Genomic DNA, 15,726 nt, shown 5'->3' with positions numbered 1-15,726 from the left:
GTGCAAAGTGGAGCCTATATGTGCCGTCACGTCACTACAGCCGCCTCGCTTTGTTTAGGACGCCTACCCATGTTTACGAGCATGAAATAGGCTTATGGGCACGAAGAGTAAACAGGCCCGAGGGAAGGCAGCATCATTAGTTACCTAAATAACTAAATAATTTAGATCGTACATAGAGTGTACTTAACAATAACGTACAAGGGAGAGGAGGCGGGGCAGAAACGCAAACAGCGTGGCACGCAGTCTTTATCGCGCTCTTAACTCAGTATCTGTTATTTACTAGTGTCAAGAAAAAGATGCCACCATTTCTGATGGTATCATAAATTACTCTAGCGGCATTTTATTACTGTCCAGGCTACAACCGCTTGAAAGGATATGCGAAACGGCAGAGAATGTTGATGTCGCATTGTTCGCCTTTTTTTTTTCCGGTCCCAACTGTACGTTATTTACTCATTGGCCTTTGGAGAATTCACAACTTAAATTACGTATGGACACGCAAGAACATTTGTGTGTAATTTTGCAGTCAGCAATTTTTGAGACGGATTTTGAGTAACTCTGGTTAGTAATTTATAATGCTCTGAAATATTTTATTGGAACAGTTATTTCCTTTTGTGTGTAAGAAGGACCTCAAACAAAGTGTCTATTGGCAGCTAATAGGTGAGCTGAATTGAGCACATACACACACTTTCTTTTATAAACCTCATGCAGTCGTGTTTGCGCATAGATCCTTACTCAAAAAACAGTTTAGAAAAAGACGGAAACTTGAATACACTAAAAACCCGCGGGATAGTTTGCACTATAGTACAAGCTATCCAAAGACACAGCGAAGCTGACAGGCTCCCAGCTGGTACCGCCGTTTTGAACACGCGTTGGTGTTGTGTACATAGCTCCAAGTTAAACGTTATTCCATCTCTTTCTAACACTTCTTCTTTCTTCTCTATCCTTCCATAACCCCTTCACTCCACCGAGGCTTGCTGCTGGTGCCTGCTTTTCTCCTATTTGGCTAGTTTTCGGACCAGTTCGCGAAAAAAACTTTCTGTTGGTGCCTTCGCTATCTTCTTGGTAGTTTTAAGCTTTTCGTTTTACTTATTGAAAATGATTTTATTTAATTACAAACAGTAAATTCTCTGCTAAATAAACCACTCATGTTCTAATAGGCTAACGATTCGGCTATATTTCAAATGAAATGGCTTCTTTGGCTACTTTTGGCTTGAGTTCTGGCACCTTTTCGAGTCCATCCAACGGCCACCCTGCGGGTCCCACCCTAATTGTAGAGTAGCCAACCGAGCCAAAACTTGGTTGACCTCCCTGATTTTTCTCTTGGTTTCTTTCTTTGTCTGTCTCTCGAAGATACGTCAAAGTTCTGAATCGTCCAGCTGCATGAGGATGTTCCACGACTCGGTAAGGCCAATCAGCGTGGCCCTGTGCACCAGTTCGTCCTGTGTTAAAGCCCACGGCGTGGCACTGCAGCAACCTCGCGTCAAGCAAGGCCAACGCAAACTCGGGCAAGTGTCGCAGATTGGGCGAGTTGATGCATCATGAAATCGTAAGCTTAGAGCGCAGCTCTGTTTTCTCTCAAGCAGTGCTGCGTCATAACCTTACGATTTCGACGTCTATTTGTCGACCACGTCTGAAGAGGCTCGGCAAGTTCAGCTAATCATGCCGTCATGACTGGTGGAGCAGAGTGTTCCCATGCACTGTCATGGTGGATGTGCGAATCTAACCTCCATAGTCACAAACGCTCCTCCACTCGACTTTCACCCTTCACTTGACAGAGTCGAGCCCTGCGCCATCACTCGGCCGAAGGTGACGCTGCGCTACTCGAGAACTGCAGCAGACTATTGCTGATATTCAGTGGCTTGCCATGCCTAGAGAGGGCGTTCCCATCGGAGTTTTCAAGTGAAGGTGAAACCTTGAGTGAAGGGAAGTTCTAGAATACGGGGGCAAGCGCAGCTGCACCACACTGACGTCACGGCGCATGCGCTGTTTCGCGGAGCATCGTCTGTTTCGCGAAGCTCCGCGGATCATCGTCTGTTCTCGCGAAGCTATGCCACCTGTTGCTAGGCTACGAGCAGTGACGTCCTCACTGCGCGTAGTTTTTGTTCGCGACGGATGAACCACCACTGGTCTTAAACAGCTCCTCTGTTCAAAATTGTCAACACGACAGAAGACTACATCTTCTTCAAAGTTCCAACGACCTTGAAGAAGTCCACTTGCCGAAACGTGAGCTCTATAGCGACAACCTGTGTTTACGCATTTTTCAGACCGTATCTAAGCATTATCTCACAAACAGATACTCACGGATCATTGTCTGTATAAAACTTCAGCACCTCTTTCACCATTCCAATTTTCTTCATAATTATTTCTTCGGTCCCATTGAAGGTTATGTTCCAGTGACGAAACTGGCTGTTCAAAACACTTAGTAGAGGGAACTGTGTGTCAGAAAAAAAATACCGATAAAAAACACATTTATATTGCTGTGTCCATTTCTGCTTCTCCGAGTAAGTCGGAATGTTCGAGAAAAGAGTAACGCGTAGACACTTGACCGAAACCAGCCCCTGCTAAAGTGTGCTTCTGTCATAACTGACTCCTAAAGGCACGTTTACACTAGAGAGACATGACACCAGTATCGGTCTGCTGGCTGTGTTTAGGAGTGTCTTTTCTTTTGTCGTCGGCCTATGTACACTGCAAAGACACAAACAGTCCTCGTGTGATCTTTCGAGGAAGCCGCTCGCGCCTTGTCGTGCTGACAGTATTTCGTTGGACAATTCTGTAGTCACGACACCGACTAAACTTGCACACCTGCACCTCAATTTCAGCCATGCTCCCCGTTCTGCCCTCTCCGGCTAAGCTGCGAAGCCCCCTCCATAATCCATGGCAACGAGGGACGGGGTTGGGGATACACAATAGGGTAGCGAAGAAAAGACTAGCGTTGGGTGTTCTAGCTGCCTATACAGACGCCGCGGAAGCCCCGGAGGGGCCATTGTTAACTCCCCCGAGATTGCCCGCTGTGTGGTCGTTTGAAGCAATGACATGGGCCGAATTTCCGCTCAGCCGCCGATCTCCCAAAGGCACGCTGACGACAGATCTGCGGATGCGTTTTGCTGGGGTTTTCGGTCTCTCATCAAGTTACACTACAATGAAATGTTGTCTTTTGAGGCGTCATCGGCGTCGTCTGCCAAGTGTGATCATGGGGTCTGGCGACTTCGTCGGCAGGCGACTCGTCGACCGATGGTTTGCGTCTGCCTCGTGTCTTTGTCGGGGTCATGTCAGCGTCGTGTCGCTCTAGTGTAAACGCTCCTTAAGATTACAGCCAACCAACAGCGCTAGACTGCGACAAGCAAACCTTTTAATAATCTCCACTCTCTCGATCACTGTATCGCAAATATTTTATCAGGCACACTGGACGTTATCACTACAAAGATGTATTTTTATGGTCACACCTCTCCAATCCTGTGCCTTATAACCTTTGAAGCCTGTCGCATTGTGGTGAATGCAGCAACTAGTGGACTTAAAATGTATACGAACACCTTATATTATTATCCTTCATCCAAGAGTGCTTACTTTCTTAGCTAACACAAAGAACATTTAAACCTGACGACATTTTTTGCGTTGCATTAAATGGTCGCTATTACTGTAAGAAACCAAATTTTGCATACTTTTAAGGTAAGATCCATCTGCACAGCTTTGGGAACAACGTATTCTCTTTCTAAGCATGATGCCATGGATTCGACTACCACAAAATACAACACATTTCAGTATAGTCCTGAGAAAAATGCAGAAACCCTCGTGCTCCTAACTCAGAACACGTAAATGAACTGCTGGCGGCCAACATTATTCAGCGGCATGCCCTAAGTTTATCGCGGTTTTGAGCCCCGAGAACGCCAAAATTACATTTCACTGTTTAGAAGCGTTCTTTGACCATTGCAAGTTTCGATCTTTTTTTAAAGAATCGCTACATCGCTTTCAATCTTGTCCTTGGCTCTTTTGCTTGGTATCTCATTGCAGCTTTGGTTTATGGAAGTTCATTCGCGCATACAAGTATGTTCCTCTCGCGTGTGCTAGCACATCTGCATCTGCTTTCTTCAACGAATATTCAACGTACTAAAGTAATAGTCCCGATGAGCTCATTTCACAGACATTTTGGTGTCGGCATCGGGGTCGGCGTTGGAGTCGTTTCTTTTGAGCGAAAGATCATAAGCTTGTCCGTGACCGAAAGATCGAGCAAGATGCAAATAAAAAACTTTGACCTCCAAGTTTTTCATTTGCATCTTTCTCAATTTTTTTTCGCATGAACAGTAATACGCGATAGTGCTATGGAGTCCCGCGCACATTGCCTTTTAAACCAGCTTTCGTTTTCGGTGCATGGCTCAGCCGTGCCAGAGAAAAGAAATGACTTTGCGTGTAACATTGTGTGTTTCAAGCTATATCCTAGAGTGCAGACTGCAAGTACAGTTGTGAAATGCCCACAACGCCATAATTCTTTTTTCTGCGAATGAGAGTAAGATCAAGCGTTAGCGATTGCACTGAGTGAACGCTAACTAACAAATGTGAATGCTAATTAAGTAATGTGAACCCTAAGTAACGTTTCTCACCTGATCTAACATGTTCTCAAACTGTCCAATAGTTGCCATTAGTGTGGTTGTATTCAGATTTTCTGTACCCTTCATCAAGCTTTTCAGAAACTGCAAGAGAAAGTGCAAATTACTCACACCCTGGTTTTGTAAATATACAAAACTATAATGGCACTACACTCGGACCTCTTTTTCTCAAAAGTCACATCTGCAACAAAAACGCTTTGTTATATCAGAAAATTTGTGAAAAGCATATATTCTCAGCACTGTATCAATGACAAAGCATTTTGTACACTTCGTTGTAAGTGATAATTTGATACATCCGGGTTCATTGAATTAAAGTTTGATTGTACCTTCATCTCCTTCACTGAGAAAACGGCCAGGTCTTCAACGATTTTTGTGCGCTGTTCTTCGGGTAGGTCCGGTACCATAATCTTCGTTATCATCGTTAAGAACGATTCTATGTAAGCAGTTTCATTGGTTTCAAGGAATTCTTGGAGCAGTGCTTTCATGCAAACATCGTAGTTCGCAGTGGTGTCCACTTCTAGCTGCAACGACAAGAGCGCAAAAGAAAGACTTCCTTGCATCGAATTCGGTCTGGTTAAACACAAATACCTACATACCTGCACTTAGAGTGCCGGAGATGTTTTCCAAAAACACAGTGACAAATGTTCGTGGTGTGACTGTACTCACTGTACTACTGGGACTGTACTTAGTGGTAGCTTTACTCACAGCTACCACTAATAGGCGTGTGGATGATGTGTATGTGTGGGGGGGGCATTCATTTCAGCCCCCCATAATCACACAAGAGCGGGACGCTAATTCTCCTCCACACTTTTAGACAGACCAACCTATCCCGTCATTGTTTCAAGGTCCCCTCACGGCCCTGAGTTCCAGGATGAGAGAGTGGTCTCTTTTTCACATTTACCATTCCGACAGGTGTACTATCTCCTCCACGCCCCTCATTTCTTAAATTTACTTGTACAATCACAGCACTAAGCGTGTATAGCCTATTTTAAACGCGTGCTTTTCGGCTACACGCTATCTCCCCTTGCGCAGTTGAAAACACACAAAACGAAGTGAAATCGAGTCAGTCGATCGCGCGTGGTGGTCACGTGAGACGAGGAAGAACGAGTGGGCGGCTCCATGGTAAAGCAGTGGAGGAGACAATTCACGACTGGTATTTACTTATTTATTCATTGAAAATACCTCAAGGACCCTGCACACATCACAGGGTTTTACATGAGGAGTCGGAGAAACAAACAATCGAGTTAGTTAATGTTTACAATGTGTGTCTCAGTGGAGTTCTTGAAGTGAGCATGGCTGATGTGAAAGATGATGTCTGGGGGAAGATTGTTCCAGCCGATTGCAGTCTTCACAAAGAATGATTGCAGATGCGTGGCAGTGTGGGCACGAGGAAGGTGTACGGCATTATCAATGCTACTGAGTTGAGAGATGCGATGAGCTGGATTGATAGGAGAACACTTAAGTAGGACATGAAAAAATACATGAAAGAATGAAAGCCTTGAGATTACGCTCCGAGTACAAAAAGTAGTTAGACCTGCCTTCTTTTTAGGTTAGTTACACAAGCCTTGTAAAATTAATCAGAATAAATAAATCTCGCCACTCGGATTTGTACTGATTCTATTATATCGGTTAGAACGCGTTCAGGGGGATCCCAGACGGAACAAGCATACTCTAATTTAGGTTGTATTAGTGTTTTATAAGCTAGTTTTTTCACCGAAGGAGAGGCATGTGTTAGATTTCGCTTAAGATAGCTCGAAGTACGGTTAGCAGCATTAGTAATATTGTTAATGTGAGTAGGTCAAGTGAGCTCGTTATGGAGAGTAATACCCAAGAATTTAGCACTGGGTTCTGAGGAGATGACGCTGCCGTTAAGAGAATATTTGAATGCCGGGAAGTCATGCCGTCTATTAAATGAAACCAAAGATGTTTTGCTAGTGTTCACCATTATTAACCACTCACTAAACTATTTATCTAATTTTAGTGCCAAGTTATCAGTGACGTCGATAATCGGGCGATAAATGACGCAGTCGTCGGTGAACAGGCGTGTGTTTGAAGAAATGTTACTGGTGAGATCCTTGATGTAATTTAGTAAAAGCAGTGGAACCAATACAGTGCCTAGTGGCACTCCGGATAAGACAGTTCATGATGAATTATTCGCTTGCACAGCATTGCTGTCGGTTAGCAAGAAACACCTTAATCCAACGGAAAACAAGAGCATCTAAGTTAAGTCGCGAAAGTTTTGATAGCAAGCGTTTATGTGGCACCTTATCGAATGCTTTTTTCAAAGTCAATGAAAAGTGCGTCTAGGGGTATGTTTTGATTAAGGCCAACAAATTTATCGTACATATTTTGCGTGTATGAACCGATTGAAACCCACCCTAATGGCGTCGCGCGAGTCACCAAGCTGTGTCACTGAGAGCACCAGAATGACGAGAAACATACGGCGATAATAACGCACTTTTTGTTTATTTATTTATTTTGGATGATAATGACGGCCAAGGGTCACTGATGTTGCTTTTCAACCACCATTTGATTCTCGTCTTTACTCCCGCAAAGCGAGAGACCAGAGACAGCTCACTGCAGGAAGCTTTTTATTACTTCAGTTTCGTTTCTTCATATATTGCGCAGCATGTTGTCTTTTGGACTCGACATAAGGGGGAGAAAGGATGCTGCGATGAACCTTGGCTCCCCTGATGGGGAACGTGGCGCATACTTATGCTAGCAGTGGACTCAATATCGTGCAGGCGTTGTCTCATCGTTAATTAAGGACAGACTTATCGTCGTGGGAATGTGCCACTTTCCGAACTGGGTTTTAGAAGCCTCTCGAATGGCAACATCCACATGGGACACTAGACCGGAACATCAAGCCACAGAAACCAAACCCCAATTTTCTCTATTTCCACCAGCAGAGCTCACTCACGCACGAAAAATTCAGACACAATCGAACTGAACTAGCTTCCTAAACCTTCATCTTGAGAAACACTGTTCTTTCAGATGTCGCGTAAGGACCACTAGCATCTTCGTTTACGTTTTTTTATTGTTCAGCCATGAGAAAATATCTATTGAGAAAACCCACGAAGAGGTTTCTATGTCATACCGGTATCATAGGATCAGTTTTGGTCACGATGAAACATGATCAGCCTTAAATTCCTTCATCGGGATTGGCGTCTTCACGCGAGCTACAGGAGGCAGTCAATCGTTGTTGAGAACTTTGATCACGATCTTGTTTAATAGCACTCAGCGGCGCACCATACGACACTAAAATTATAAAACAGTTCATTTTCGATCTAGGCATAACGGACATAACTATTACGAAACTCTGGATACAACGAAGTGTTTACAATCGATACAATCTACAGCACAAGTTTCTTTTCCCTTATTCACACAGTCACTCGTTCCTGCATTGCGGCTTTGCTGCTGTTAGTAAAGCGCACAAGAACAGCAGAATTAATGACAAAAGGGAGTAACGTTGACTGATTAGGGAATTCGTGGGACGCGCGACTCTGCAAAAAGACAGTTGGCGCGTCTCTTTAAAGAAACATTTCTGCATTCCACGACTTTTCTAAGGTAGTCCTGTGATGACTCTTCTCTAAGGGGAGTCCTGTGATGACATTCCACGACTCTCAACGAGTGGTCGATGATTCTACCGAATAGAGTCGTGTGATCACTCGCCTAAACTGCAGCATTCCACGACTCGCCACAAGTCATCCTACGATTACTCTTCAAAAATGACTGAGGATCGTGCCCCTATAAAGAGGCACGATGCTTACTCATTGATACATGTTACTCACAAATGTAGCGAAGAAGAGTCGAATGGCACTTTTCTTTTTTACAGTGAATCATAATGAATACAAATGTAAGTACATGAATGTAAAAAATAAAAATAAACATTTACACTCACCATCAGGCGGCTTATGCTGGCATCATCTGGGTCCGCGTTCACAGTACATTTCAGAACATTACATATTCCTATATTCAGGAGCACGTCTGTGACGTTTCCAAAGTGCGATTCCGTGGTGTTGTCGATCATCAGAGGCCACGACTCGAAGCCTCTGATGGCAAGTCCCGCCTTCACTGCCTCTATCTCCTCCTCCTCGCTGATCTCTGCGATGTTAAAGATACACACACACAGTGCGACATTACAGTGAAAGCTCGTTAACTTGGATTTCGCGGAACCGGAAAACAAGCCAATTTACCCAAATCCCAAATTATCGAAACTATCTAGAAAACTATAAATAAATGGACACTTTGATAGGGTACTTATACACACTGAAACTGCCTTCTTCAGAATGGTAAAGTGACTGCCCCGGAAAGGCGCTGGTTCCGGGTTCAATCCCAAGACCAGGACAAATTTTTTGGCAACTGACATGCTTTTGTTTCTGAGAAATGCGTCGGATTTTTTTTTTTTGAGGCTTCATGCCACAAATGGGTGGTTGCCTATTGTTCTTTTCTTAACCTTCTCCCACCTGGTGGGTCTCTGTAGAACTGAATCGCATTACTTGTGTCCGTATGCTTCGAGTTGCCGACGAGTTCGCCCTCGTGCTGCCAATCGCTAGTTTCCTGGGTGGCCAATTAGTTAAAACAACCACCCTGGAAAGACGTTAGTCCTGGGTTTGATCCCCAGCCAAAACGAAAGTTTTGGCAGCGAACAAGCTTTTCTTTCTGAGAAATCCGTAAGGATTTCGCTGTCACTTCATGCCACAAATCGGCGTTTCTCTATCGTCCCTTTCTTCTTCATAGTTGTTTAATACGGAAATCTTGTGCTTACTTTGCATAAGAACAGTGTAAGAGCCACAATTTTCACCCCTCACGACGTTGTTCGATCAAAGCACGATCCGTGCTTTGAGTAACCCAAAACGTGCTAACCCGAACTTAACCGCAAACGTTCATTTTGTCGTTTCATCGTAGTTTTCGTGTTTGATAACAATGACAATGCAAACTTCGACGTCTTCCTTTGGTAGTGCGCGAACACCGTTTTCGTTCTTACGCGTCGCCTGCTTTTGTGCGGCGCTTCGCGCTCAGCGCTCTCCGAGAATCATCCGAATTGTGTTGCGTGCATAATGATTTGTGTCCGATTATGTACGAATTAATTATAGTTTTGTACCATTCAAATATGCGTATGCTGGCCGCGGAACCGGGGGATGCGTTTGAGTTATATTATTTACCCAGTTAACGTGCGGAAAATTAACGGGCAATAATTACTGAAATCCGTCAGCCGTGGTGTAAAAGTTACGGTACTCGGCTGCCGACCTGAAGGTCTTGGGTTCGATTCCAGCCACGACGGTCGCATTTCGATGGGGGTAGAATGCCGAAGTCCCCTGTACTGCGTAATCATCGTAACGCTGCGTAATGTCAGTGCATATTAATGAACACCGGGTGACCATAATTTCCCGGAGCATTCCAGTACGGTGTCTTTTATGATCATATATATTTTTTTTTGTTTTCGGACATTAACTCCTATATATTATTATAATGCTCCACAACCCGCCCCCCCCCTCCCCAAACGAACAAAATCACACTGCTTTTTCGCCACTGACAACACGAATTCCAGTATTTCTACAAGAAAAAAGCACAAAGTCACACCAAAAGGAGCCTACAAATTAAGCAGCCTTTGTATGGTAATCCAGGCTACCTAGCATTATTTCCGCTTCCGTTGGCATATATTTTTTACAGCTTATGCGGTAATATCCTAATGTAATATGTATTTTCAATATTTGTGTCGTCACAGATCCATTTTTACGTAACGCTTGCCCGGATGCCCACTAATATATGCTACAACTTTTGGTGGGCACAGTGTTTTTGTTTTGTCACACTGTGTAGACATAGGTGGCATCTTTGTAAACCAAGCTTTCCTCAGTTTATTTTTACTCTGATGGTTTTTTTTTCTCGCCAGTGAGAGGACAAAAAAGATTCATTCATTCATTCATTCATTTGTTCGTTCATTCGTTTCTATATTCATTCGTTCAATCATTCATTCATTCAATAATGCTTTCATTAAATTGTGCTGGGTTCATTTTTACTTAGCCACTGTCGGTTTAATCTTTAGTACTGCATCCAACTGACTCAATTATTATGGCTTCCGTGCTGAATTCCAGATTCGTGAATCAATAAATATTTAAATGAAATGGGTTTTCCTCCCGCTACATTCTTCACAAAAAATCAAGGTAGAGTGCACCAAGAGCGACGTACATCGTCCAGTGAAAAAAATACACGTCTACACCGTTCACCTCAGTTCATAATCACCACAGTTTCTCAACCATTCGGGCACATGATTGTCCTAAATGTATCGTGATCGTTAGCGAGATTTGTAGATATAAACTGTTTCCACGTTTCACAAACTAGGCTGTTTATTTGTACGTACGGCTGTTGGTGCAAGCGTGGTAGGCTACGGCGACCTTCTCCTCGGCACTCCGGGATTCGCTGACGTCGGGCAACTCTCGAAATAGGGCTGTATTCGAAAAGAACAGAAACTGGTTACTTTCCCGGCATGTTATTCTGAAATCTTCGTCCTAGTAGAACTGTTTCGTAACGGGACCGGCTGATCAAAACGACCTTAGCAACTTCCTCAGTCAATGGAAATACCCAAAGTCATCAATTTATTGGGCAATTTACGATACAATAATTTATCGTGACTCGAAGGCGAAAGCCGTATTTTCAAACCAGCGGACTGTTTTTACTCCCCCCCCCCCCTCCGAAAGCTTCCCATACTATAGTGACTTGGCCAGCAGGTGGTACGTTGAGCCCGTGCCCCCCGCCCCTCTCAAAATTCTTTTTGTTTTGTTTTGTTTTTGCCAAGGTAAACCAAGAACAAATTGACACTCGACCACGTCTGCCTGACCGACAACTCTCAGTGCTTCTCTGAATGATTGTTTTTCCATCACTACTGCCACATCAGATCAAGGTACGCTCTTAATCAGGTCCTGGTTAAATGCTGGTTGTATTCGTGAAACGAGACAAAAAATGTCTGGTTTCCTGGTTATATCTAAATTGATAGATATAGCCATCTAATTGGGTGATTGAGCGGAACTTGATTATGAGTGTATAGTGCCCTCCACCCCCCATCCCAAAAACTGCTTACGCTCCAGTTACAACCAGCATGGTTTTTCCCTGCTGCCCGAATCGACTCCCTTTTTACCGAAGGATGACGACGCCATCAGCGACGCCACGTTAAATTACGTCACAGTGACGTCTTGATCAATAATATAACACAGCAACACATATGTGAAGTCATGATCACGGAAATACACGATCAAGATTTTTGCTTCACTCATTCTGAGGAGGAATGGAGCCACGGGTACACGTACCAAAATCTTGGTCTTTTGAAGCATTTGGTAGGCTAACGGAAAATTAGAGATACTTCTAAATCAACGAATTACCATTGACATTTTCTTGAATTTTTGCCGACATTCTTGGTAAAGGATACAGAGAAGGATCGTTCTTGTTGGGCGAATTGTATAGACCTCCACAGGCGAAGGAATAGAAATCATCGCATGGATTGACGCTGAAGTCAATGGATCGAACCATTGCAGCACCTGCAGGAATACAGAGAATGAAACTGGGCCAAGGCAAGTACTAAAGTGGCAGCAAGATAAATTAGAATTGATTTAATAAAAAAAAATTTCTTTGCGAAATTAGGCTATTTCGTTTTGAAGAATGTAACAATACGCACTATCCTTCGATTCAATGTCTTAAATGGAGGTTAACGTGTTGCATGATGAGGTGGGGGGCACTGTACGGAATAACCACACAGTGCCCCCCCCCTCAATAAAAAGATTAATGATTGATTTATTTGTGGGGTTTAACGTCCCAAAACCACCATATGATTATGAGATATGCCGTAGTAGAGGACTCTAAAAATTTTGACCACCTTGAATTGTTTAACGTGCACCCGAATCTGAGCACACGGGCCTACAGCATTTTCGCCTCGACCGAAAACGCAGCCGCAGTCGGGATTGAATCCCACGACCAGCGGGTCAGGAGCCAAGTGCCTTAGCCTCTAGACCACCGCGGCGGGGCGTCTCAATGAAGAGGTCGTGGCATGGTAATGTATCTTGCTAAGCCATGTTCAGACTACGTGCGCAAAGTACGGATACACGGTAAGGATAGCTATCGTAAACGCAAGCGATGCTATGAGCTTGTTCACGCATTTGTCTATTGATCGTAAAGTGTGCAACGTAAGGGACGCAAATGTTGTTGGGCCCACGACTTTAGAGAGCAGACGAGACGTGCGTTATTAGAAGCGCTCATCGCAGTTGCCTTTTAGATACACCAGCCCCACCCGCGACCAAATACGCGAGTCATGCTTGTCTGTGATTATAGCAAGGACGCATCGCACATAGAGAGTGGTAATTGCCGCGTTGTAAAGAAAAACGTACCATGCAGAAAAGATTAATGTGAACATACGCGTTCTCTACCTACGCAAACGGTTGATACAGCTGTGGCGCGATACGGCCCTTCTAGATGCGACTGCTATGTGAACGTGGCTTAACGCCCGAATTTAACCGCCGGGGACTCATAATGATAGTTTGAGTAATAATTTCCTTGCTTTTAGGTCACCGTTGGAATACACCAGCAATGTGTCATTCGCAGTTAATCAAGTGGCAAATTAGAAGCAGTTCAAGTCGGCAGGACCCGCCGCTGAGTTGCTCATTACTTTGAAGTTATGTTATTGAGCAGGAGATCGGAGGTTCGACTACCAACCACGACTTACGTATTTCGATGAAGGCAGCTTGTAAAGACGTTGATACCGTAAATATAAGCGCGCGTAAAAAACTAAAGTAGTAAAAAATGATCCATTTTGCTGTGAAGCAGATGTGTCTGTGGTTTCACATTTAAAGTTGAATACAACAGGCAATGGTGCTACATTTGTAAAACGGGCAACTGTTTTTTTTTTAATTTACCGTAGTGTATCTAATATACATACCTCTTGAGTAACATTCTTCGGACTTGCACATTTGTTTGCCTGTGATTCCTGCAAAACGAACCACACAAACAAAAAGCCATGACAATGCAAAAAAAAAAAGGAGTAAACCAAGCAGAAACTCACTGCGACGGTTCAGTAATATTAAACTGCAGCATTATCTCCGAACATATAGGCAATACGAATGGCAAGCACATGGTGTCATTAAATGTAGCTGTGCAGTATTCAACAACTTGAGTTCAGCGCTGTTACAGCGGGTCCCGGGCTATGGATGACATTTACCGATAACACATTATATGAAATAGAATAAGTTTAAGCATGCCTGATTACCAACGATGCCTGCTCCCACATGGGCCGTCTGAAACTACGTGTCATCAGTATGTACGCCGCCTGTGGAGCACCGAGTGAGCCACTCCAGATTTCTAGGCAGGCGTGTTGAGCTCTGTACATTTCTGATCAGCACTGAGACTCATGTCTATATGTAGATGAAAATTCTCAAACACGCAGCCCGTGCCCGCATGCACTTTACTGTCTTCCCATATATTTTTATATACTTTTTTCATTACTTTGCAACAACGTTTTTGTGACGTTGCTAAATTGTACTAGCATTATTGGCCGACCTATTGCGATTAGTGACGTCTTGTTCGGGCAGGCTATGGATATGTCACAGGCCTCAAGCAGTGAGGCAGCCGGTGGGTGGCACACGCAGGCCATGCCCCCCCCCCCTCCACCCGGAAAAATATTTTCCCATGACATATAATCCGCGAAAAATGACCATTTCGAGGAGGTACCTGCCCTTGCCCCCCGCCCCGCTTTTTTTATGTAGCGCACCTCATGCTGTGGAAGAAAATGTCCAGGTTTAAGTCGTTCTTCCTATTATTGTTCGTATGCTATTCGAATCCTCTGAGGTCAAATATCCTTCGGAAATGACCGATATATGGGATTTGAGAATGGCCTAGCCTCTACCAAATGTTTTGTTCTATTGACCCCCCCCCCCCCCCCTGCTCCGTCCAACTCCGACCTTTTTTGCTGTCCTGGCACTTGCGGGACTGTATTTATTGACTGCGGTGGGCTCGTAGAGCTGAGTTTCAGATCCCCAGCACGTGCTCAAAACATTTGTTTTATTCTAGGTAAGCGCACTAGGACTCACTGAAGCCTAAATAGCAACTCCCTGGAGTATCGGTTCTGTTTCTGCGGAAAATAACTGCTGTGCAGGAGGTCATGTACTCGATTCTTTGCCAAGGAGGCTGCGTATCACCTGAACGTTGACTGCGAGAACTCTGGATGTAATGTTAGAAGCCAGACCAGCTTTTCCAGCATTTGATTACATATATTTCTATCTATTTCTCTCACGGTCGCCTATTCATACGCCAAGACGTCTAGAAGGCGACCATTAGCTGTAGCTGTTCTCTTATCATCGTTATCATCAGCATTATCATCGAGGATCGGTAAGTCGCGTGAGTTGCTGCACACTTTTGTTAAGGCCATTGCTGCTGACGATGATAGTTATAAGCCGTTTGTCGAGGGTCTCCAGACTTAACAAATCGTCACGCCTTGCAGGCCGTGCTGCGATTCTGTGCAACCGCAACTGACCCGCAAGATTACATCTGTTAGCGTGAAAAACGCGCGCGCACGGCTCGCCTTCAGGGGAGGGGGGGAGGAAGGTTCATCGTACCTCCCCCTTCTATGTAAGGCAATGTAAGGGGCAGTTTCGCGCAACCCCTCTCATGTGACTATGGGAGGGGGGGAGGGACCAACGCCTACCAGCCCCCCCCCCCCCCCCCGTTCGCATGCCTATGTAAGTGACTCTTTTGCAGACACGACGACTGTATAGGGTCTGTTTTTCCAAAGTGGATTTGCACACTGGCATGGCCGCATGACACTCACTTTTTGGCTGCCAGAAAAATAACTGCGTTTGATTTTGGCTTGAACCACGATCTTTTTCTGGATTTTAAGATGTCACGTGGGTTTTCGTACCTCGCTCTACGTCTTTCAAGGCCATCGTCTGACGAGGCCCTTATGGCTTAAGAACGCTAGTGGCTTACGCTTTGGGCACACAAGGTCTATGCTGGAGCATTACCTCGTAACGTACTATGAAGCTTTAAGCCTTCAGTCCCCTCCCCCGTCTTAATTTTTTACTTAACATAAATTCTCGCTGCTACTCTTTGCACGAAGGTATTGGTAGAACATACAACTATTGCATAC

The 15,726-nt window shown here is 44.4% G+C and overlaps 1 protein-coding gene across 1 annotated transcript in view; it reads right to left on the bottom strand.

The window, feature by feature from the left end:
• LOC119165333 (neprilysin-1) overlaps nt 1-15,523 on the bottom strand; it is a 73,854-nt gene extending 58,331 nt beyond the window's left edge. Inside the window, exons 1-7 of the mRNA XM_075870189.1 lie at nt 15,499-15,523; nt 13,525-13,572; nt 11,978-12,133; nt 8,503-8,705; nt 4,928-5,122; nt 4,596-4,685; nt 2,302-2,432 (exon numbers count right to left, since the gene is read on the bottom strand). Coding sequence (XP_075726304.1) covers nt 2,302-2,432; nt 4,596-4,685; nt 4,928-5,122; nt 8,503-8,705; nt 11,978-12,133; nt 13,525-13,572; nt 15,499-15,523 — 848 coding nt within the window. The remainder of the gene's footprint in view (nt 1-2,301; nt 2,433-4,595; nt 4,686-4,927; nt 5,123-8,502; nt 8,706-11,977; nt 12,134-13,524; nt 13,573-15,498) is intronic.
• Between the last annotated feature and the right edge of the window lie 203 nt (nt 15,524-15,726).

Source organism: Rhipicephalus microplus, chromosome 8 (assembly GCF_043290135.1).
Source record: "Rhipicephalus microplus isolate Deutch F79 chromosome 8, USDA_Rmic, whole genome shotgun sequence".
Lineage (NCBI taxonomy): Eukaryota > Metazoa > Arthropoda > Arachnida > Ixodida > Ixodidae > Rhipicephalus > Rhipicephalus microplus.
The sequence above is the reverse complement of the archived record's forward strand: the minus strand, read 5'-3'. Positions and strand labels throughout refer to the sequence as shown.